General features: G+C 40.6%; 1 protein-coding gene across 1 annotated transcript in view; it reads right to left on the minus strand.

Annotated features, from left to right (window-relative positions):
- Positions 1-410: 410 nt before the first annotated feature.
- Positions 411-26,348, minus strand: part of BDNF (brain derived neurotrophic factor) — a 34,448-nt gene continuing 8,510 nt past the window's right edge. The window contains 1 exon segment of the mRNA XM_043580848.1: positions 411-1,671. Coding sequence (XP_043436783.1) covers positions 907-1,671 — 765 coding nt within the window. The 3' untranslated portion in view covers positions 411-906.

Genomic DNA, 26,348 nt, shown 5'->3' on the forward strand with positions numbered 1-26,348 from the left:
GTAGATCTTTCCAGCAAAAGAAGCTTCTGCTGACCAAGGCCCAAAGGGTGAGTGGGAGCCCAGAAGGTGCATCATGGGAAGTGGAGTGAGCACTTCATTCAGTTGCCTTTTTATTCAGTTTCCAATCATCTGATTGATATTGCCAACATCTTTACAACATACAAATAAATCTTTTATCAACCAGAATATATACTGAAGGAATTCTTTCCCCATCCCTACTCCCTGTGGGAACTTGAAAGAAAGAAAGAAAGAAAGAAAGAAAGAAAGAAAGAAAAGAAAGAAAGAAAGAAAGAAAGAAAGAAAGAAAGAAAGAAAACAAAACAACAAAACAAACAAAAAAAAACACAAAACAAACAAAAATATACCCCTCCCATCCACCCATTCCCTAAGCCAGTAAAGCAATGACAACAGCACCTTGACATTGTTTTAATTCCAACGCTATCAGAAGTTAAAAGCAGTAAAACAGATAATAGTACTAACAAGAACGAAGATACTTACTGTCTAAAATGTAAACGGAATGTTTTGGTTCAAATTTTTGTTGGTTTTTTTTTTTTTGTCTGTTTTCTGAAAGAGGACAGTTTATTATCAATTCACAATTAAAGCAGCATGCAATTTATTATTATTTTTTTTTAACTTTTTACGTTTTCAATTCTTGGCAACGGCAACAAACCACAACATTATCGAGGAATGAAATGCAGACTTTTTAAAGTTGTGCGCAAAATGACTGTTTCCCTTCTGGTCATGGATATGTCCAATAAATAGATTGTAGAACCACTGTACTGTATAAACTTCATTTATACATGCAGTTCATAAAATTATTTTTTCTTAACTGAATAATTTACCCTGTTATGTATATATACAAATAGATAATTTTTGTCTCAATATAATCTATACAACATCAATCCACTATCTTCCCCTTTTAATGGTCAATGTACATACACAGGAAGTGTCTATCCTTATGAATCGCCAGCCAATTCTCTTTTTGCTATCCATGGTGAGGGCCCGCACGTACGACTGGGTAGTTCGGCACTGGGAGTTCCAATGCCTTTTGTCTATGCCCCTGCAGCCCTCCTTTGTGTAACCCATGGGATTGCACTTGGTCTCGTAGAAGTACTGCTTCAGTTGGCCTTTCGATACAGGGACTTTTTCAAGGACGGTGACCGTCCCGCCCGACATGTCCACTGCAGTCTTTTTATCTGCCGCTGTCACCCACTCGCTAATGCTGTCGCACACGCTCAGCTCCCCGCGGCGGGCAGGGTCAGAGTGGCGCCGGACCCTCATAGACATGTTTGCAGCATCCAGGTAATTTTTGTATTCCTCAAGCAGAAAGAGGAGAGGAGGCTCCAAAGGCACTTGACTACTGAGCATCACCCTGGAAGTGTATAAGTCCGCGTCCTTACTGTTTTCTTCATTGGGTCGACCTTTCTGGTCCTCGTCCAACAGCTCTTCTATCACGTGTTCAAAAGTGTCAGCCAAGGATGTCAGGCCTCTCGACCCTGCCTTGGGCCCGTTCACGCTCTCCAGAGTCCCATGGGTCCGCACACCTGGGTAGGCCAAGCTGCCTTGTCCTCGGCCGTTGGCTTCTTTCATGGGGGCAGCCTTCATGCAACCAAAGTATGAAATAACCATAGTAAGGAAAAGGATGGTCATCACTCTTCTCACCTGGTGGAGCTGCAGGGAAAAAACAGAAACAGGACACAGAGCCGGTTAGCACTTTCTTTCGCAGGGATGCGCTGCGGCCATCGGACTGTGATTCCAGGCCATTCTGCAGGGGCAAGGATTTTATGCACTGGTGATGAACTCTAGTTGCATCAGACACACGTTAGCGTCAGTCGTGTGCTCTGTGTGGCGTTTACACCCAAGGTTAGATGGCTTCTACATAAGTGAAAAAAACTGTGGCTGCAAGTTCTCCCTTACCAGCTTTGTAAGTTTAATTTTTAATGATCTCTGCTCAGGCTGTCACAAGAAACACAAAATCAGAAATGTTACTAGGCAACAACTCCAAGTGTAATAGTAATTTTTTTTTTCAAGTTAGCAACATGGTCCTATTGCGGGAGCTGTGTGACAGGAACAGCAGTGGCCTGAGGGGTCTGTGGGGGCCTTTCCGGCTGTGTGATATCTAGGTATGAAGAGCACCGTAAAACCGAAGTCGGGGAGCTGTTAAGGAGCCTTTTACATGGACTTTTTTTTCCCCTTCCATAATCTATTAGGACAAAGCATAAAGATAATCTCATCAAGCCATCCCGCTTTACAGATAAGGAACCAAAGGCCACCGAGGACTTGCTTCCCGTCCTGAAGAAAGTTTATGTCCTGAAGAAAGTTTACATTAGAACTTGGGGCTCCCAACTTTAGCTTCAATGTTTTCCTAGTACACCTGGGTGGTCACTACTGAAAATGTTCTGCTTATTTCCAAACAGAAATCATTTTCTACACGTTGATTTTAATGATGTGTCTATACCTGGGGCTGATGTCATGAAAACAATGTGTCTGCTTAAAAGAGCACTGAAAAAGTCAGCATTAAAAAGGCAATGAAGTCAATGTCAAATGCCTCCCATATGCGGATCCACGTTTATCTCCACTAACTCTGAGCCCCTCACCCCTTTGACTTTTCTGGCTCATGTACAGAGCCATCCAAGCAAGCTCAGCTTCTCCTTTTATTAGAAATGTGGTCCTGTGAGTACGTGTATGTGAGAGAGCTCAGAGTTTATCATAACTTTAAAAGGCTGAGTGGCGTTTTGCACATTGTGGAATAGGCAGCGAGCACTTCTTTCTGTGCTTTTCAAGTTTTCTGGGAAGTCCCTTAACAGCACACCACAAAATTAATCTTTTCCTGTTTGCCAGAGGGTTGCTATACTCTAAATCTGGCTCTACATCTATAAGCAGGCTCTGGGAAGCCAATTAGAATGGAAGAACAAACAAAATGAAAACATACCTATAGACCGACCCAAGGTTACCGTCAGATGGTGAAGGACTTCAGAATCACTTACCTGAAGCACTGGGTCTCTTAGCAAGAAACAGAAGCATCCCTGGGCTCCGACACTCTAACTATTCCTACTTCTCAGTCCTGGAGCAAGGACTTACAAAAAGACACACATGTCTCTAACCAGTAGGGAAAAGGACTGTTTTTCTGTCCATATGAAGTGTCACTGAACAGGAAGACAACCTACCTCCAGTTAATAGGTCATACTTCAGAAATGGCTTAAAATTCTGGCATTGAAAAGCAAATGTTTCTCTTCTCCACTTTCATAAGAGATCACATTTTCTACCACTAAGGGGCTATTACTATCCCCAAACACCCACAAATTTCTTTGTGGATTCACTCTCACTATATACAAGTAGCAAGCACGCTCAGAGCCGTTTGGAGTGCACAATGGCCAGAGTCAGAAGCACACACTGGTTTGAATAAACCACAGATATCTATTCTGCTAACACCTGAACTTTTTGTGAATGTTCTGGATTCTGCACCATCAAAGAAATGTATCCTCCAAGGAGGTTTCTATTCCTGGCAGGCAGTATTTACACCATTGAATGAAAACCTTTTCTCCTGATGTTCCCAGTCCAAGTTAAAACAACCCAAGGGGCACCTCAAATGTAGGTCGATGAAAGAATGCAAATATAGAATATTTTACTCCAGTCATCCATATCACTCTGGTAGAGATTTGCTGTGATCAGCAATCTTTTAATGCCATATTTCATCAAGTCTAAGATACCAGCATTATAAAACACATCATTTTACGTACCACTAAGAAATAAAAAATGCAGCCAATTAAACCATTGCTTTCTTTATCACTTGGAAATATTATTGTACACTTACTGAAGAGTTCTTTTAGACTTATTCAGACACATTTTATCATATACAATTTTTCTGCATATGTAACAAAAGTAAGCAAACTAAATTGGTTAAGGCGATGACAACTATACGATGACTCCTACATGGCAACAATAACAATACAATAACATCAGCTATAAGACACAACTTCAGAGATATTACAAATATGAATGACAAACTGTGATTCTAGAATTAATGAAATGGAGTAAGTTTCATAAATATTTACTAAATGCCCACATGAACCGCTTAAAATGGCCCAAGGTACTGAGGCATCTTCAACTACAGAGTTGGGAAATTGTTTTATTATCACTACCACAGATAAGAGGCTTTTAATGATATACCTTTTTCTATACTTGGCTTAGAGAAGTTTACCCTGCCTTTCACTGGTCTCCTCTTTATATGTTAGTAACTTTTTGGTTCCAAAAGTGGTACTTTATGTATCATTTTATTAGCAGTTCCATAAACAAATATTTCAGAGGACGAAATGGTATCTGAGTAAATATAACTTGGCTTTCATCCTGAAGCCCAAACAGTGGCATCCCTCAAAGCGGAACATCTGCACAGATTCAGTTAAATTAAGTATCTGGTGCTAAAGCCCAGCCCCCTTTGCCAGCCCTGACCCCAGTGACACTTCTAGGATGCTCACTGCCTACTCCCAACGCCTTGTAAGTGCATCCAGCACCAAACTCAATACCTTTTGTGGAAACTATTACTTCCTAACTTGTCTGTTTCTGACAGTGATTTCTTAATACTTTGGACCACCCAGGGTGGAGGCTAGGAATCTTGGAATCAAGTTTGACCATACATTTTGGGTATGGTTTTCAAATCCAATCAGTGAAGAAGTCCTGCTCATTTTTCCCTTACAACATTTCTCCTGTCTATCCCTTTTCCTCCGTCCCGCTGCCGCCATCTTGGTTCAGCTCTCACCATCTCAATGTCCCCCTGATGCACTTTATGTCCTTTCTGCTCCATTCAACTATGATGATCACTGCCTGACCAACCACTCACCTTATCTTTCTCTCTCAAAAACTTGCAATAGCATTTTCATTCCATTAGATACCATCTGACAACTTCTTTTACCTGGTATCACACCCTTCAAAATCTGGCCTCACCGTTACTCACCTCTACTCTGATCAGGCCAGAATCCTTGGAGCTGTATATACATTATTGCCTGGAAGTGACCTGTTCCATTCTTCTGGCAAACTTTTTTCTGTCTGATTAAATCTCACTTATCATCCTTCATAGCACAGTTCAAGCATCAGATCATACATGCCACCTTCTCTAATGTCCTCCTTCTCTTCTAAAATTTGCATCTTATAGCTCATTGAGTATTCTCATATCCCTACTTGCTTGTTAACTAACAGCGTTTGCTAACCATGGTCAGCCTTCAGTTAGATGATTGGCTCTCTGAGGGAATGAATCATGTCTGACTACCTCACCCCTGCAATTAATGGTCAACATAGAATAATATAATAGTTCTCAGTAAAAACTTACTGATGGGCTTACTAAACCATTAGAAAAGGCAGTATTAACCTTTCATGGGAAGGCTTTCCATTTGGAAAGCACAAGTGAACTCATTGGAATTATTTGGTCAAGTGCAGGCCATGCTAAACCCAAATTAAAAGCTCGAAGGGACCTGATAAATGGCAATTATCAGTCATGAAGAATCTCTTTAGCTTCTCTAACAGGGTAAAGCCTTACTTGACTAATTTCTAAAAAGAAAATAACACTATATCATACAAATTCCTCCTGTCACTTGTGTAGCCCTGTTCCTAACAGAAGACTTAGAAAAGTAGCCAGTGATAATAATAATCACAGTGAAACTTGGATTTTTAGTATTTCAACTGCCTTTTTGGCTGTTAACCTCTTCAATGAGTAATTTTATATACTATATTAGGAAATCGTAACAATAAGTAAGAGCTTCCATGACAATTCCTAACATTTTAGCCCTTCGGATGTGTCTTTATTACACAAAAGATAAAGAGGCTGTGTAATACTCCTAAGTAGATTGTTAGTCTATATATCTGTTTCTACATAATAAATTCACTGGTGCTGTCTAATTCTGCTCCAAGGCTCACAACAACCAGCCCAATCACATCTATAAAATGCTAGGAAGGATTGTTTGTAGCCCCATTCTCAAAAAATTAAATATAGTACACAGGGCTAAAAAGAAAATTGACAAAATAGAAGTAAAGTTTAGTTTTAAGTATGACTCATGAGTCTTAAACATTCAACTAGATGAATATCCATGACAGCATGCTGTAGTAATAACTTAACATTTGTCTAAAAGACGATAGAGCATTCACAAGCATGATCTAATTTGATTGTTACAAGGAGATAAGACAGGTATTATTATCCACATTTCACAGATGAGACCACTATGGTTCAGAGAGGTTAACAGGTTACCTCTTCACCCAAGTTTTTACTATCAGGACGTGCTGCCAGTTTTAGGATATTTGACTGCAGGGAGAAGACAGGCTATGCTACAAAGGGTAGTCAAAGAAGGAGCTTATACAACACAGCCATAATTTTCTGTAGCTGTGTGTATCCTGGAGCCCAGCTTTCTAAAGGCAGCACCAGTGAGATACTACTTTGCAGTTCTGGACTAATCATGACCTAAAAGTCCCTTCAACTTTAAGGCCTGATTATTTCAGTAGATGAAATATCAGACAACATGGTCTTCCTCTAAAGGAAAGCTATGCAAAAATATAGGCATGATAGAATGATGTTTCTATGGCCAAAGTTAAGAAGGAAAACCAAACAGTAATATGGGTAATTCAGGCACAGAGGAGAAAAAAATGCAAAGTGTTCCCTATTCCCCAGTCCCTTAGGGTTATGTCTATGACATGTAATCAAAGAAAATAGTTTAAAGATATGGTTGCTCATCTTAGTCGTATAAGCAACAAGGATGATGGTAATGTTGAAGAAATTATCAATTAATATTTAATTCCTAACATATATGATGCAAACCTATTAAGAGACCACCTTAATGCAATCTTTCAAATCAATATAAATAATCTTCAATTTGTATCCAGTTTCACTACATGCATTTTATTAGCCTTTGTTCATTCATCACACATGGAATCTACTTTCAAATCTTATAGTCTAGGAGAAAAGTAGGATATGTATGTAAGTAACTAAAACAGAAAAGTAGAAACAACCCAGGAAAAGAAAAAATTCTATAAAGAGAAAGAGGTTACTTCCAGTTAGAGAAGGAAGTATGCTTTGTGAAGAGGAAGGCAAAGGATAGGGAAGATTTAGACGTGTTCAGAAAAGACACCAATGGATGGATGGAGTCTTGGTTAAAGCACAGAGTACATTTCTGGAGAGAAGAGCCCTGGAAAGGAATAGTGAGAAAGAAGACTGAGTGACTCTCAGATTCCAGAAAGCTCTGAGGGTGATGCGAGAGAGTTCGGACCCTGCCTTATAGGCATGAAAGAGCCAGTGAGAGTTTCTGAGCAGGGAAATGCTTCCAGAAGCCCCGTTTATCACCAGATACAGGAGGGCCTAAAAGAACGATAGACTGGAAGAGACAATTCATTGATTTTCTTAGTGGCCACTGAGCTTTAAAAATAAATACTGAGTAGTTACTTAAGTGTGAGATTGGGGTTAAGGGCTTGGGTATATCTTTTAACTTAATTCATTTATTTCTATTTTCTGTTTATTTATTTTTAGGCTGAAGGGAGTTACAAAAGAAGGGGTTAGAGAGAAGTGTGCAGAAATGAGGGCTAACCATGGGGTCATGTCTGGTTTGGCTGAAAGAACACCATGGAAGAAGGTGGAGAGAAGGCGGGAATCGAAACTCATTCCAATTATAATTACACTGAACTTGGATTCCACTGCTCAGCACTTTTAATTCAAAGATCTCCAAACACTTTGCAAATGTTAACTAATTAAGACTCATAGGACCCTAGAGGTACAGGTAACTATAATTATCCACCTTTCGTACAGGAGGAAAGAGGACCAGAGTTTTTAATCAACTCATCCACTCACTGTGGTTCCCCTGATAGAACAAGGTTAGAACCTCAGATTCCAAAGGAAAACTAGGCCTTCAACTACAGAGACTAGTTTCTTTCATCCCTCTGCATTATTTTCCCATTAGGTATACACTGCTTAGCTGAGAAGAATTAAAAACAAATAAACAAACAAACAACAACAATAAAACTTCACATTCTTCAAGGAAAATAATTGGCAGTTGGAATCCATAAATAAAATAAGGATGGGGGCTGGGGCTAATGATCATGACAGATGCTCACCTACTTGCCTGAAAGACCAATCAACTGAAACTAATAAATATTTTAGTAAATGAAATCTGATAATGCAGATTTTCCTAAGCTTTGAAGGAACTGCCTTAGGTCTTGGGTGGGGGGAGCTCAGTCAGTTAAGCGTCCAACTTTGGCTCAGGTCATGATCTTGTGGTTTGTGGGTTCAAGCCCCACGTCAGGCTCTGTGCTGACAGCTCAGAGTCTGGAGCCTGCTTCGGATTTTGGTTCTCTTTCTCTCTCTCTGCCCCTCCCCGCTCACACTCTTCTGTCTCTCTATATCAAAAAATAAACATTAAAAATTTTTTTATTAAAAAAATGTAGGTTTTGGGGCTCCTGGGTGGCTCAGCTGGTTAAATGTCAGACTCTGATTTTGGCTCAGGTCATGATCTCATGGTTCATGGGATTGAACCTGGTGTTAGGCACCAGAGAAATTGCTGGTTCTTAGAGACCCAGAAAAATACAATACATGTAATTATCATGACAAAAACTATATTCCTCCGAATTATTAACTTAATAGATAAATTTATATACATCTTTGATACAAAGCAAAATATCTCTGGTCCTCTATTAACCTCCTCTATTCCATACCCTATCCTTGAAAAAGCAAACACACTTCTACTGGTCAGAGATCTCCTTCACCCAGGAGTAAAACTGGACCATATTCTCCATTAGGAAGGACAGGGATGGGTATTCTCCTCCGAATTACCACAATTTGTACAAGACCTTGTACCAACTAGGTTCCCACACATGCTGAATGACTCTATTCCCTTTGTGCTGGTAATATCTGCATAGTATTTAGGGAGGTGAAATTAAAGTAAGAACAGTAAGTCTTAAAATGAGCTGGAATGAACTTTGGAATAAGGGATAGAATAAGGACCAGGTCTGGGCAGAAAACACCCCACTTGACGTTCCAGTCCCAGGCACAGCTGCCACCATGATCCAAAGGTTTTTGTTTTTTTGTTTTGTTTTGTTTTTTTAACATTTATTCATCTTTAAGAGAAAGAGAGAGAGAGAGAGAGAGAGAGAGAGAGAGAGGAGCAGAGAGAGAGGGAGACACAGAATCCGAAGCAGGCTCCAGGCTCTGAGCTGTCAGCACAGAGCCCGATGCGAGACCCAAACTCACTGGCTGCGAGATCATGACCGGAGCCAAAGCCGGACGCTTAACCGACTGAGCCACCCAGGCGCCCACAATCCAAAGGTTTTTAAGTGCCTCCAACACTGCTGCCCCAAGAAACCTACTGTTCGACTGTAACCAAGGAAGACTCCCTGAAAGCCAGAGCCACCCACAGCTGGCAGTCCTATCCATGCCTGCCCTCTTCCTTCACCGCCACAGAGTAATATCGCCCACACAGTGCACATCTCTATAATAAAGTCTCAAATATACACAAGCCACTTGCCTATCAAATGAATAGATGGCCAAAAATTTTGCTTTTTAAAATATGTTTCCAAACTGTTTTTTAAATTATAAGAACAAAATGGCAGGCAACATTCAATTAAAAAGCCTAACCTCTTTAATCCTTCTCCCCTCCCTCCTTTCCCCACTTCCTTCCCTCCCTCCCTCCCTCCCTCCCTCCTTCCTTCCTTCCTTCCTTCCTTCCTTCCTTCCTTCCTTCCTTCCTTCAAATGTTCATTGGGGCGCCTGGGTGGCTCAGTTGGTTGAGCACTGGACTCTTGATTTGGCTCAGGTCATGATCTCATGGTTTGTGGGATTGAGCCCTGCGTGGGGCTTCACACTGAGCATGGAGCCTGCTTGGGATTCTGTCTCCCTCTGCCTCCTCCCCTACTCACACTCTCACTCTCTCTCTAAAAAAGAAATTAAGAAAAAAAAAATATGTATCTTTGGGGGAGAGGCAGAAGAGAGCGAGACAAGAGAATCTGAATAGGCCCCACCACTGTCAGTGAAAGCCTGAGGCAGGGCTTGAACTCACAAACCCTGAGATCATGACCTGAGCTGAGGTCGGACACTCAACTGACTGAGCCACCCAAGCGCCCCAGGATTGTTTTCTTCAGATTTTCAGGTGAGATTTATTTATAATAAACTGAAGTTCAGATTTAACAATATTCTAACTATTATTTTTTGCTTTTTAAATTTTTTATTTTAATGCCAGTTAGTTAACATACAGTGTTGTATTAGTTTCAAGTGTACAACATAGTAGTTCAACAATTCCATACCTCACCCAGTGCTCACCACAACAAGTGCACTCCTTAATCCCCATCACTTATTTAACCCATCCCCCTACCTCTCTCCCCTCTGGTGACTGTCAGTTTGTTTTCTGTAACTAAGAGTCTGTTCCTTGATTTGTCTCTCTCTCCTTTTTTTTTCCCTTTATTTGTTCTGTTTCTTAAATTCCACATAAGTGAAATCATATGCTTTTGTCTTTCTCTGAATAATATTCTTCTAACTATTAAATTGCAAAAAAATAACACATTATCAAATTCCCATACATGGTAGACAGTAATGTTCATTATGATATTATCTAACAGGTTCTGCTAAGTTTCAGTGACCCACTTTGCAAGGAAGGACATGAAAAAATTAAACGAAACCTTGCTTCTCAAAGTGAGATGGATGGGCCAGTAGCATTAGCATCACCAAGGCACTTCAAAGAAATGAAGAATCTCAGCTTCCCTTCCTCCATCCCTTCCACCCTGTTGACTAAAACAGAATATGCACATTGACAAGATTCATATACTTCAAGGCGGTTCATTAAAGTTGAGAAACACTGGACTCTGATAAAGAGAGAGGAAGCTACTTATGATAAGGAAATGAAAGGGTTAAAGTCAACTTAAGTATTGTGGTACATTCTGAGCATGCCATGGGCTTACTCACCATCTCTCCTCCTTGGCTCAACTTGTTTTATTGGAACATTTATTATGTAGGAAAATATTTTTGCTTTTGTAATGGTATTAAATAAATCTGGGTTCCCTTCATGTCAACTTGCTTTTCCACTATTGTGTTTGTACAATAAAGCACAGGATACCTATAAACATGATTGACTGAATGAGAATTTATATTGTACTACCGATCTAAATCTGAACTCCCACTCAATCACTAATTTTTATCGCAATGCTACAAAGCAAGTACAAGCATAATTGGCCTCCCTGATCACTTACAAAGGCTAACATCACTCACTCAATCAGAATCAAACTGGAAATGATACAAACAGCACTAGCAGGTGATAGATTTCAACACACATTAATATTCCTTTCATCCAGGTTTCTGATGGTGAAACAGAGACAGAGGCAGGGAAAACTGATTCACTCACTCAATGAAGATTTATTTCTAGGCCTGTCCTAAAGCTAACAGATCTAGCTAACTCCTACCACCTAACTCCTAAATAAATCTCCCCCCACACACAAAAAACACAGCAGCAGTGGCAGCAACAACAAAACCTTAAAACATATGATTGTATCAAGCATCCAAACCCCTGTTCAACCCTAATCCATCTCTACCTCAGTAAGGTACCCAGCAGGCAACTCAATTTCTCAGTTGGGTTCCAACAATTGTGATCATTTGCCTCAAGACTCAAGGAGCCAAAATGACCAAAAAGAAAAGAAAAGAAAACAAAACAAAAAGTTAGCTTTCTAAAGAAAAGTATAAACATTTTTTTGAGTTACAAGGACATCATCATCAGGGAGTTGATAGGGTGGTTTCATAAATAGAACTGGAGACAGCTTCACTGTTTAGGTTTTTTACAAAGGATTGCAAAGACAGCTAGTTCCCAAACACCAAGTCACCAAGTCACCAGTACGGACACACATGACTCATACTGGGAATGCTGATAGTGTTGCTGTTAAATCATCTGATGCTGAGTGGGGCTGAGATGTCACAGAACCCTCTTTTCCCAGGCAGAATCCTAAGTATTATTGGGTTCCATCTTGAGCCCCACACAGTACAAATGTGAACACAGCTGAGGGACAGCCTCCTCCAAATTACAAACATGGTGCACCTGCTAACAGGGGATGTTGTGAAAGCACAGCAGAGTACTGTCTTCTAAGTTCCTGGACCCAGGAATAAACATGCCCTGGGCTTAAAGAAAGTGCAAGGGTGATGTAATGGTAGTCTTTGTCCCTAAGGGGAGAGCATGCAGTGGTAATGCTCTCAAGCCAGAGGATAAAAGGAATCCCCTTTTAAGAAAGAAGTGTGCCAGGGACGCCTGGGTGGCTCAGTCAGTTAAGCATCCGACTTCGGCTCAGGTCATGATCTCATGGTTCGTGGGTTGGAGCCCTGCATCGGGCTATGTGCTGACAGCTCAGAGCCTGGAGCCTGCTTCAGATTCTGTGTCTCCCTCTCTCTCTCCCCCTCCCCAACTCACGCTCTGTCTCCCTCTGTCTCAAAAATAAATAAACATTAAAAAAAAAATTTTTTTTTAAAGAAAGAAATGTGCCATAATGTGGAAATTGAGCACAAGCCAGAACAATTACAATTAAAAAAAAAAAGAAAGAGAGAGAGAGAGAGAGAGAGAGAGAAAGAAGGTTAAGACCAGTCTGTTCTATTTCAGTCTCTTTCCCCAGAATTGGAAACTTCAAATCAACAGGTTGCTTGTAAGGTGCTGCTGGACACTTTGTGGAGTTCCTACAATGAGACGTTATGGCGATTTTGACAGCTGTGAGCCAACGCCCACTAGACACACACACTCGTAATGGACCCCAGAGCTGTGGTAAAGGCATGCCCTTCTCAGTTTTTCCAGATGGTGCTCCTGAAATTTTCCACAGCCAATGTATTCCTGTGGTTAATTAGTTATCTGAGTGAATTCCATCACAGAATATCTGTTCATAATTAGAGCCATCTTAGGTCCAAACTGGAAGCCTTCAATGTCATTACTTCAGAAGGGGTAAAATGGGAACAGGACAGATGAGTCTCACCTGATGAAGAGCCTCTCACTCTAGATTAGATCCTATCCTCTGAGCTACGACAGAGAACATTAATTTTTAAAAAGCAAGAGGTGAAAAATAGGTGGAGGAAGAAACTGGACAGATAAGGTGTCCCTAGAACAAAAGGATAGCATTCCCTTTAAAACCACTATCAGGAGATCCTAGGGGAAAGATGAAATTAGCAAGAGAACGCCATTAGCTCTCTGTTGCTCACCTTTATGAGACCATTTTCAGGAATCAGTTTGTTAAATTCCACTGAAGCGCAAATGTACACACCGCAGCCCTTCTTCTAGGTTGCTGAGTCATACCATACAGAAGTGTGTGGGCAGATGCCAAAACATGTGTGGACACGCAGCCCTTTCTGTAGAAACTCAACGTTCCAAGCATTAACAAGGATTAACCTTTTGCACACGAGGAGAAAACTGGTGGGTCCACACATTCAGCTGTCCTTCAGGTTATTTTTGCATCTACCTCTACAATTTCTTTTAATTACTTATTGTAAAGCACAAGAAAGTGCTCATTATTTGTAGGTTAATGCAGGAGCAAAAATTATTGTGTACGTTCCCCTGCCCACTGCCCTACCCCAGCCCCCAACTCTTCTAAGTGTCCCTGTTCATTTGAATTGCACAAGCAAGCCAGTTTCTGGGTCCTGCGCATAATGAGCCATGTGGACCCTATTCAAGAAACTGGCCATGTTCCAGAGCTACTATAAAATTCAAGGAAAATATTAACATCTCAGATGACAAAAGATCCATATGGCTGGTCAGAAAATATCCACATTGCTTAAGCCAATAGAGTGTACCTATATGGAAACATTCAATTCTGTTCCATGAGCATCAGGACTGTGAGAACATCTGTTTGTCTCCATTCCTTTTCACTAAACATTGAGTCCAACAGAATACATGCAAACTCAGACACCAATATATTTAATCTAAGCAAGAGGACGAGGGATGTGTTTTTACATCGTATCTATAAGTAAACACTGGAGCGCCTGGGTGGCTCAGTCGGTTAAGCATCCTACTTTGGCTCAGGTCATGATCTGGAGGTTCATGAGTTCAAGCCCTGCGTCAGGCTCTGTGCTGAAGGCTCAGAGCCTGGATCCTGCTTCAGATTCCGTGTCTCCCTCTCTCTCTGCCCCTACCCTGCTCACACTCTGTCTCGCCCTCTCTCAAATAAATAAATAAATAAATAAATAAATAAAATCATATATATATTATATATATAAATTATATATTATATATTTATAACATGTGTAATATATATACATACATATAATATATATGTACTATACATATGTAAACACAGTATTGTATATTATATGTATGTATTATATACATACATACATATATAATATATATATGTACTATATATATATATATATGTAAACACAGTATTGGTGGTAGTGGTGCGTATGGAGAGAGGGAGTGGATTTTGGAAGAAGCTGTGGGCAGATGAATAAGTAATATCAATCTTCTCTTTGTATAAAAATGATTAAAAATAATAGCTAACATTTACGAGCTGCAAGGTAGATAACTGAGTTATCCATAGCTTACAGCTAAGAAAACGGAGTCTCAGAGAAGTTCAATAAATTGCCTAAAGCCACATGCCCAGCATGTGGTAGAAATGGAATGTGAACCAGAACTGGCTTGCATGCTTCTTTCCATATGGGGTCAGATGTGGATGTGGTGTCTTATATTTTGAGGGAGGTCTATTTGGCAGAGTTGGCCTGCAGACCTGAAGCATCAATTTCTCATTTATTTAAGCAAAGCCCTCTATGATCATTCCTGATAAGCAGTTTATTCACACACTGATTCCACAAACGTTGACTATAACTCTAATGTTTCTTTCCTATCTCTTTCCCATATTGAATAATTTCCTCAGGTGTCAACCATACATGCATCATTTACAGGGCACAGGGTCAATACTATGCACAGAGGTAATTTGTTTGAAATGTCAGAACATTTCCCCCTGAGAAGATCTCACTGGGCCTGGAACAGAACCACACGCTTTGCAGATCAGTAACTGCCACTGCCAAACACTCCTGGGTCAACTTCATTGAGTAAAAATGATTTCAATCAAGACTTAAGTGCCAATGTGTCTTAAAACAAAAAACAGGGGCGCCTGGTGGCTCAGTTGGTTACGTGTCTGACTCTTGATTTTGGCTCAGGTCGTGATCTCAAAGTTGTGGGATCTGGCCTCGCATTGGGTTCCATGCTGAGCATGGAGCCAGCTTAGGATTCTCTGTCTCTGTCTCTCTCTCCCTCTCTCTCTCTGCCCTTCTTCCCCTCTCATGCTCTCTTGCTCTCTCTAAAATAAAAACAAAAAAAAACCCCTTGTGACATAAAATCTTTCTTTTTAGTACCCCAACCTAATCCCCTCAAAGTCTAGAAGCCTCATTCCTTAGGCCACCCTACTTGTGACTCATGCCCTGGTCCTCAAGACCATGATACTCAAGAACAGAGCTGAGGGTCTGAGATGGGAGTGAAAAAAAGGTATGGCAGGACAATCTCAAATTTATTGTCAAGTAGTTCATACGAGTTATGGCCAAAAAGACAACAGAACAGATGGTCCAACACAGACAGAGCAGCAGCCTCTGAGAGTGTACCCACAAGAGCAATCAAGTCAAAACGGCCAAAGGAACAAAGGTCATGGGGTGGAGAACCCACACAAGTTCCTTGCCTCCAAATAGTGCCCAGGGGCCCTTGGCATCGACAACAATGGCAAAGTGGACCCAAGAGCCACACTGAGTTGACAGAAAACATACGCCTAAGATGACATCCCGAGTGTGTGTGGCAGGGTGGATGATGATGGCACAATAAAACAGAAGATGCTTCTGACCGTAGTCAGCCCCTGGATGAGAACAGGCTTCTAGAGAAGCAGCTGCAAGGAGCCTGAGAACAAAACTGGAAATGCCTCTTGTGGAAGCTTTTGGGTATTAACAACAGAAAACGTGTATTTGTCAGTGGTGTGTCAGCTAGCTTCTGGCACGCCCCCCTTGTGCCCAGAAAAGGTTTCTTGGGTAGGCCAGATAGAGTCATCCCTGCAACTCTCCAAGTGCAACTAGGCCAGAGAGAGGAAGAGGCGTGGCTTTCCCTTTGAAAGTATCCCCCCAAAAATTCTATGAAAAAGCAGAATACCTGTTTGAATGGACTAACCATTCTGCCAGGCTCCTTTTACCACACATTTTTGTGCAGTGGAACTAACGGGAATTTTCTTTTTCTAAATATAGCACACTGTCCGCCGAGAAAAAGAAGACTAAGAATCAGTGTTTCCAATGAGAATGGTAGAGTCATGTGAACATGACCTGGAATGTGGAGATGTTATCTAAGTTATAAAGCCTGTGTTTTCACATGATGCCCTATTTGTATGATGCAGGAAACTGCCTGGAAACTTCACTTTACATAAGTCTAGCAATGCTGCGTCATAGTTCGATGTGTACATTGTACTCCACCAGTTTTAATTTCTCTTATAGAGTACTAATTACTCAATTATAAATCTTCAGGAAAGTGCAAAATCATTACTCAAAAGTGCATCCCCTTGGGTGTGAAAGTTCCAGGTTCAGCAAGACTGTCTGTGATTTGGGATGTATCTCTGGAACTCCGTACCTTGAGATAAGGCTAACAGCTGCAAAATGAGCATGGAAAGCCTGGTGCAGTGTGTTGTGTTGGAACAATCTCCTTTTCTGTTCCAGTAAACACTGTTGTGGTCTTTAGATCTACCATTGCCAGTTAGGTGAATAATGACCACGTGCTCAAAATTCCATTGCAAGAATTTCTGCTGGTGGCAATGTGGGTCAGTTCTGTGTGTGTGTGCCACCAGAGCTGGCAGAAGCCCATGGCCATGGTGAAGTGTTATTTCCACTGTCTGCACCACATCTTGCAACTGTGCAATATTCCCGCCACTAACCAGGGGCAAGGTCAGAGGCAGAGACCTCACTTAGAAGTTCACATTCCATTTTGCATCTTTCAGATTGACACACACTCTGCCGGTGAGGCTATAAAGAAACAGCCATTCTCATACATTGATGGTGGGAATAGAAACAGTTCAAGCCCTTTGCAGGGCACTTAGGCGTTATCTATCAAAATTATAAATGGATTTTCCTGCTGATCCAGCAATTTCATTTCTGAGAATAAACGTACATATACAGGTAGGTGCACATGTACAAAATGAATAGCCAAGGTTGGTAACTGCAAAAAGGCATATAATAGCAAAAATACGAGAGGTTGAGAAATTTCCAGTTACAGTAAAACAGATAAACTATACTGGATACTTACAAGAGAATCCACACAACTGTAAAGAACAAGTTAGCTGCCTACATACTGAAAATATAAAGCTCTGTGAAATATATTGATAAGTGATAAAAGCAAGGTGCAGAACAGTGTACATATGGCATACTACGTTTTGTTCAAAAAATGAGGGAAAATAGGGGCACCTGGCTGACTCAGTCAGATGAGCATGTGACTCTCGACCTTGGGGTCATGAGTTTGAGTCCCCCAAATAGGATGTAGAAATTACTTAAATACTTTAAAAAATGGTGGGAAATAACAATACATTCATATTTACTTATATTTCCATAAAACATACTATGAAGAATTCACCTGAGACCAGTACAAATGCTGATCTATAGATGGTATGTGTTGGATGAGGAACCTGAGGTGAACAAGACACTTCAATGTAGACTTATTTAATATTAGTTTGATTTTGAATCATGTAAGTAAATTAACTATCAAAAAATTAAATTTGGGGCACCTGGGCATTTCGGTCAGTTGAGTGACCAACTCTTGATTTCAGCTCAGGTCATGATTTCACAGTTTCTGGGACGTTGGACTCCGTGCAGGTGGCATGGAGTCTACCTGGTATTTTCTCCCTCTCTTTCTCTCTCTGCCCTTCTCCCACATGCTTTCTCTCTCTCTCTCTCAAAATACACATTTTTTTAAAAAATAAAATTAAAACTAACCAAATTTTTAAAAAAGTTTAACCTAGTCTTCACTTTTGACACAAATGACTCTCCTACACTGCCTGGGTGCAACAGACACTCAAGAAATTTACACAAGTTCCTTTGCTATGTCCCAGTAGTGACTAAAATCAAGAAGTCCATTAAATGCCATCTCAATTTCTGGGACATTTCCTGGAAGAAACCAGTACAAGATGGGACAGTTAGTTATAGAGGATAGTCTCTAGGGCTAAGGAATGAAGACCTGAGTTCTGGGCCTGCCTTCCCACCTGTTATTAAGTTGACCCCATGAAATGGCTGATAATTGGCCACTCTTTAACCAACAAATTGGGCTAATTCATGGGGAAATCTTCATGGACCTTGAAGGTCCCTGAATTCCCATGAACCTTGAAGGACCCTGTTGCCTCAGCTCTGTGGTAACGAGGAGGATAAGGAATCTCACCCTGCCTGACTCACAGCGTCATGCCAAGGATCATCAACACAAGGAAAAGAGTTTTATAAACCGTAAAGAGCAATTGTACAAAGAAATGTTGTTAAACACACCACCAGCCGGAGGGGTGACCATAGACAAACATAGGAGGGGAACAAGACCCATTGCCAAGAGTCTCTGAGACACTGAGATGGTGGAGGGGAGAGGAAATCTCCAAAAAAAGTCTCAAGATGTAAACAGAAAACAAGAGCAGGCTGACAAAGACAGACTTGAAGAGGAAGGCATGTGGTTAAATGACTCCATATGTGGTCATCTGCAAATACATATACTGCAAATTCCATAAACCTAACAGGGAAATTAGGGAGACATGACATATCTGAGGGCAAACTTTAAGGATACAGGCTTGAATATATGAATGACAGATCAATGTTGAATGAATGATCCAAAAGGATGGCCCTTATCCATAGTGATCAGTATAGTTGTTGGAGACAGGTGCCTGTCACCACAGGTGAAATTAGGCCTCCAACTTTCTTCCAAAATCAGATGCAAACTTCAAACACTTCTGAAAATACTCCCTAAGAGACCTTTTACCCCAAATTTAGAAACTGAATGAAAAACCATGCTTTATAAAGGCAAAAAAAAAAAAGGGACCAAAAAAAAAAAAGCTTCTCATCTCCATATGTGCAATCATCTGGAAAGCAGATCTCCCATTAAACGGATGGTCAAAGCTGCATCACAATGCTAAACTAATCAGGAAAATCCAAGGGTGGCTTTCCACACCCTCCTGAAGTGCAACATTCCTATAGGCAGGAAATAACCACAGGAAGTTCACTGGAGGTGCTGTACTTGGTACAGCTACCTAGAGACATGGTGAAACACCAGAAGGCTATGTGGAACTCAGAAAGAAGAAAGTAAAGAATTCTTTTCTATTTTTGGTTAAGGCAGACCCTGTGCAGGATGCCTGGCTCCAGCTGGGTCTTAGTAGTTTAAATGGTGCAATGCATTCTGGGACCACCTCTTAATGAAATGGATCTCAACTTTAGGCCATTCTGAGGAGTTGCAATGCCTCTTTGAGTCGAATACAATGTCCTTCCACCTCCAGCTTCGTTTCACAGCAGTCCATGATTCTTTAGAGAAATTTCTCTAGTAGGCTTACTAACCTATATTATTTCAAGTCAGAGTCTCTTCTTGCATAAGAACCTTAAACTATCTCTGAGTAAGAATACATTATATACATTTTAATGATTCATTTATTTATTCGGCAAAGGTTATTAAAAACTCACTGACTTTAGACATATTTTGCTTAAGGAAAATAATTTTCAAGGCTGCTTCATGTAAAGTGGAAATGATCAACTTAGCAACTCTTACTTTTTTGTAAGTAAGCTCTACGCCCAATGTAGGGCTTGAACTCATGACCTCAAGATCAAGAGTCAAATGCTCTACTCACTGAGCCAGCCAGGAGCCCCGCAACTTGGTAACTCTTAATGGAGTCTTCAAGTGACTGAATGCTAACTTTAAACTCACTGACTTTTATGTAAAACAAGAAAATCAGAGATCTATGGACCAGAGGTGGGTGCACTCTCAGCGGTCAGTAGCTTTCAAGGAAGTGTTTCAGTGTTACCCCAACTGGTCAATTTTACACAGTTAATCACTTAGAGGTTCACAAGATCAAAAACAGTTCTTAAAAAATGTTAATGAGCTGACACCTCCAAGGTACACATTCAGGGTCAGGGATTCAAGCTCACGTTTCATCCGCTGAGCTCTGGTCATATCATTGAAGCGAAAGGTCATAACCAGCTGCGTTTCTGTCATCCCTCACGTGAAGAAAACTCAGTGGTAGACCATGATTATTCCATGAGGAAAAAACCCCACAAATATTTTTAAAGCTCCATGTCTGCCTTTTCTCCCTTCAGAGCCACCAAGGTCATCCTCCCTTCTGTGGTTGGGTTATCCTTGAAAGCCTTTCATGGGGTCAACGTGTCAAACTCACAGCTTAGGAGAACTGTGACTTAGCCTTCTCCTAAAATTTGCTTTTTAACCTTTTGTTACCTAACAGTCTCTGAGCACAGACACCAGGGACACCAAGATGAATGAGATAGAATCCTTGCCTTTGGGGACTTCACTGTTAGAGAGGGAATGGGGAATAGACTAGACCCATATTAAATCAACAACTATAGTTCAATGTAGAATATGCTGTCATTGACATAAGCCCAAGGGCAGTCCCGAAAGAGGGAATGAACAAGGGAGGGGGGAGGGGGACAGAGAACAGGAGGCTATTGGCCCAGGTTTTTGTTCATTATAGACCATATCGTGTAGAAAAAAAGATTACGTTATCTGATCTGCTTAACTTCTTATTACCTACAAGCCACAAAGCAAGAAAAGTACCCAAGAAGAGTTCAATGGTGGTGAGCTTTTGGAGCATGTAAGCTGGAAATCAAGACTCATTTATGGCTACTTACCTAGAAATGATTTCCCATTCCCAGTGCTTGCCTAGCTGAACATGACAATGGTGAAGCCTTTATCTTTTCCATGTGGGAAAGAAATGTTGACTTATTTAGTAAGTGCCTCTGGCGCCACCTACAATGTTTATGCCCATCAATCAGCCATGTGCTGTGGGAACTAAGACAATGTAGGACACACAGTTTTTGCTTTCAAAGGGTTTACAATTTTAACTGTAGAATCAACTAACCAGAATTAAAATAAAAATTTTTAAAGACTAAAATACATGAGGGAAAAAAATCTAACTTACAAGACAGCTGTTTTGGGAAAAGGACCCTATCTCATTCAACTCTGAAAAACATTACCATTTATCCAACTTCTTACTTATCAGTTCATATTCGGGGTAATCATACGTCCTCCCTTTGGGATTCTGAATTGAGAACAGAATAGAAACACGCTGCCAAGTGGGAATCAAAATACAGAGTCAGGTTAGCAAAGCTGGGTTAGAAAACATGGTGGGGTCTATTTCCTATTATCTCAAATAAAGGCAGGAAAATGAGAACCGAGAGTGCAGAGGTTTGGGCAGGGCCTGCAAGAAGCCAGCCTTCCAAATATTGCTTACTGCATGACGGCTAGAACCCCAAGAACCTACAAATTCGGATGTGGTGGTCCCACAGAGGAGCAGGAGGTCCCACAAGGGAGCAGTGGGCTCAATTTCACTGCAGCAGTCCATTGCTTTGGTTTATACACTGGAGACACTCCAGTAGAGAACAGATTCAGTAAGGTACCATCAATCAGATTAATTGCTTCTCACAGAAAGGAGCAAGTAAGGGGACAAGAGTAGGACCCAGAATGATCCTCCAATCTGAACCCTTCTCTTGTGCATTTTAGAAAGCAGACATGCTTGTGGAATCACAGAGTGAGGCAAAATATCTCCCTCAATATTACTCAAGGCATGAAGAATTTAAGCCACTTGTCCACGATCATAGCTCTAGTCAGTGGTGGACCTGGAATCCAACTCCATCTCTCAAGCTATGTCTTGAAGAATGAGTAAGATTTAGATGGAAGAGAGTCATGAATAAACAAATTAGACTCCAAAGATTACAGCAAAACAGTCTTGGTCTCATCAAGTTTGGTACAAAGTGAAGCAAATTTAGGCAGGAAGCATGTTAACAAGGTTTTAAATAAGTCATCAACGGTGCTATTTAGGGTTGGAAAGTGCCAACAGTAACACAGTGACTGAAATTCATTAAGCACTTACTATGCCAAACACTGTTCTAAGCACTTTACGAGTGTTAACACATTTAATCCCTACCACTACCCTGTTAAGAGGCTGAGGCACAAGCCGCTGAAATAATGCGTACAAGGTCACACTTCTAGTAAGTGGAATCCAACTTGATCATTGAGCTGGGGAATACTGTTCCAGGTCTTCTGCTCTCATATGGACGTTTCTGAGAAAATATCTTTCGAGTCAGAAAATATCTTCAACAGGCCTCCCATCTCAAAGCCTCTGAACTTCTGATTATTTACAAGGCCTCAAATCCCTTCTAACCATGGACTAATCCACGTATTTGGACAACGAAGTAAATGATAAGTCTCTCTAAATCACAGGATATTCAATTTATTTGCCTTTTAGTTCAGCAATTCTTAAACTTTCCTGCACACAGGAACCACCTGTGGGAGTTTCTAAACATAATATATGTCTGGGTTCTGTTCCAAACCTACAAATCTCAGGGACTAGCACCTGATATCTGTTTTTTGTTGTTGTTGTTGTTTGCTTTTTTCCAGTTTCAAAGGTAATTTTGATGATCACCATGTTTGGGAAGCTGGCTGTACATTATGTTCTCCAATGGTTCACTTACCAGGAACCTCAGCTTTAAGTAAAATTTTAATGAACAAGCTCAAAGAACAAGACATCAAAAATCATATATTCCGTTTCTCTCTTTTTAAGAGTTTTTTTTTTCTTTTTAAAAAAAGGCAACTGAATTTAAAAACTCTTTAAAATAAACATTTTTTAATCTTCCCATCACCATTTTCCTACTTGGCACACAGAGGGTCACCAATCTCTGCTCTGTAGAGAGTGGACACCAGGCCAGGGTGACAATATTGGCCTACACCTGTGCCAGACATTCATATTAATATGTCAAGGGTGAAATATGGCTTCTTACCTGAATACTGTAGGTTATGGTTGTGAACAGCCAGTGATAGTAAGAGGGCTAGGTTAGGAGAAGTCACAGAGCTGTAATCCATGCTCTGGTTCTATAGCTGTGCATCTTGGATCAAAGTTATTTAGCTACTCTGAGCTTCAGTTTCCTCATCTGTTATATGGGAATAATATCTGCTCAATCTTTTTCAAAGGGTTATTTGTAGGATCAAATGGAATGAGATATGTGAGCTCATTTTTAAAGCATGAAACAAGATTTTGGACCAGATTATCAGTGAAGTGTGCAGCCTTGTTTGTCTACCTATGACTTTAGCCAAGAAAATCATGTAGGAACATTAGTGATGACAAACCAACAGAATTTTGGTTCTAGTACCAGTGCTTACAGCTCTAGGGCAAGTTTTCATAGCCTCCGATACTACTTGGAATAGTGATGGTGAGGGTTCCCCTAGATTTTTACATGAGACTGACTCTGAAGAAACGATCAGAGGCTCTGGAATAAGAGAGCCTTCCAAGTTTTAAGAAAGTCATCGTCAGGAATGTGAAAATCAGCAAAAATTACATTGGAATTTTATAGGAAAAGCAGTTTAAAATAAATTTTGTTAATAACGATAAATTCTAGGGTTACTTGGGTGGCTCAGTTGGTTAAGCATCTGACTTCAGCCTAGGTCATGATCTCATGGTTCATGGGTTTGAGCCCCACGTCAGGCTCTGTGCTGACAGCTCAGAGCCTGGTGCCTGCTTCAGATTCTGTGCCTCCCTCTCTCTCTGCCCCTCCCCTGCTTACACCCTGCCTCTCTCTCTCTCAAAAATAAACATAAAAATTTTTTTTAATTATAAAATGATAAATTCTAATGACTACTAAAATGTTTAAGTTAAGGTCATCCCTCGTTGCTTCTCACCTGTTATACACCTATGATTATTTCTAAAAATTACGCAATAGGAAAAATCTCATGTAGAAGTATCTCCTTTACCAAATTTCATTTGTGAATACTCGGAACCAGCAGGTGAATATAACTGGCAACGCAAAAGAATGGCTGAGGGATGAGAAAGAGGGCAGTCATTTTCATGAAGAAGGAAGGTTTAGGACTTTGGCATTTCTACTTGTTGACTTTTATTGAGAAAAAAAGCCCATAATTTTCTAACTGGGCTTTGCAGAGCAGGGTGTCAAGGGACCTCTTGCAAGGGACAAAACTGAGGTCAAAGGGACAGGACCCTGATGCTCCTACAGGATGTTCAACTAGAACAGCCCTACTGGTTTTTGTTTTATATGTTTGGGTTCTGTATATGATTTTGTTAGGGGGGAAAACCAGTCCTACAATTTACTTATTTATGTTTACACCACAAATTTTGAGGTTAGTGGCATGTGCCTATCTCTCTGAGTTTGTCTCAAAACACAAAGAATGGAGTGTGCTCTGGCAATATTTGTTCACTGCTTATTCTCCCTGCCCTCCTCAGGAGTGAAAGAGAAGGCTGGGGACGTGGCTATACCTTTGATACTCCAAGCAAATGAGACCTACTACCACTTTTTGATCCATTTCCTAATTTTAATGAGAGTCACAGAAGAACTATGTGAAAATTTGCCTCCCTGTTATCTATCAAGAGGTCAAAAACATTTCTTTCTGAGTTGATGACCCCACACTGCTCTTAGTTATATTGGCATATTTCCATGATCCACAAACACCACATATTTGAGCAAAAACACTTGTAACTCCACCAGGAAAGGAGATCCAATGGAGTAAAAAGTGGTTTTTAGTAAACTCTAAAGAGAGACATTACTAAATTTGTTACTGACTAACGTTTAAAGGCAAGATCGTGTTCACTAAACTCATTTTTCTGTCTTTTCCTTGCTCAGCATAATCATGAAACCAGCTTCCAGTAATGGAAGCATTCTCAAAAACTGAAGTTTCTTCAGGGGGAAAACACACAGCATTTATAAACACTGTCAAATGAAAGACACATTCCTGAATACGAAGAGGCCCAAACATGTCCTCATATGTAAGGGGAAAAAATCCATCATAAAGTCAGTGGAAATGAACCCACATCTTCGGTTCAGAAGTTCTTCCACTGTGGCTTCTACTAGCATCAAGCACAAAGAGCTCCTCGTGAAATACCCTCAAACAGCAAAATGTTTCAGACAATATGTACAAACATTTTTATATTTGGATACAAAATGACACCTAAAAAAAATCCAGTAATAAAAAAGACCAATTATTTAAAAAAAATTTTTTTAAGTGTATATATTTACTGATAGCGAGCGAGCACACTAGTGGGGTAGGGGCAGGGAGAGAGGGAGAGAGAATTCCAAGCACTCTCCTCCCTGCCAGGGCAGAGCCCAACCTGATGCAGGGCTCGAACTCACGACCCATGAGATCATGACCTGAGCCAAGATCAAGAGTGAGATGCTTAACCGATTGAGCCACCCAGGCGCCCCCAAAATGATCAACTCTTAAAAGAGAAATAAGTCCGTGCAACATGTTACAGCCATGGCTGAAAATACAGTACAGACAGATAATCAGAGAAGTTGACCAACAAATTTTTTCTTTCTAAAGGCCAGGCCTCTTTGGAAGCAAGTATATGAAGAGGTGATGGAAGGCTCACATGGGAAAAATCAATGGAGTTCCCTCTCAGGTAGTACCTAAAGATAGATGGATCCATACAGGGAAAAGAAACCCTATCTAGCCCAGTGCCTCGCACCCACCAGGCACTCAATAATGCTTGGTGAATTAATGAGGAAAATAATCATTCCCTGTATATAACGCATTTTTCTTCTTTCAAAGAAGAGCTTTGAAACAGAAGACATACATGCAGCAACATAAACCATAAAATACGTGATATCCTAAAGGGGATGTAAATAGTAAACTGTCTGATACACTGACTGACAATATGAATACTTGAAAGCAGTCTGAGAGGCTCAGTCATAAAAATAAATATTCACAGGGCACCTGGGTGGCTCAGTTGGTTAAGCGTCTGACTTCTACTCAGCTCATGATCTCATGGTTTGTGGGTTCAAGCCCCACATTGGGCTCTGTGCTGACAGCTCGGAGCCTGGAGGCTGCTTCAGATTCTGAGTCTCCCTCTCTCTCTGCCCCTCCCCCACTTGTGCTCTGTCTCTCTCTCAAAAATAAACATTAAAAATTTGTTTTTAATAAAAATAAAAATAAATAAATATTCACGAGTACTGGAGTGGGCTGTGCACCCCCATGGTCCAAACTTGTATTATAATGACATATCCATGTTGGGTAATCTCCAATTACTCTACACAAGAGCAAAATAAGTTAATAATGAATAATAAAAAAGTAATTTACGTGGAAACCTGATGGGGTTGGGGAAGCGGTCCATTTCTTCAACACTTCACATTTAAAAAGAGAAACTCTGGTAACTGTCATATCTGAAGA

The sequence above is a fragment of the Prionailurus bengalensis genome, chromosome D1 (assembly GCF_016509475.1).
Source record: "Prionailurus bengalensis isolate Pbe53 chromosome D1, Fcat_Pben_1.1_paternal_pri, whole genome shotgun sequence".
Taxonomy (NCBI): Eukaryota; Metazoa; Chordata; class Mammalia; order Carnivora; family Felidae; genus Prionailurus; species Prionailurus bengalensis.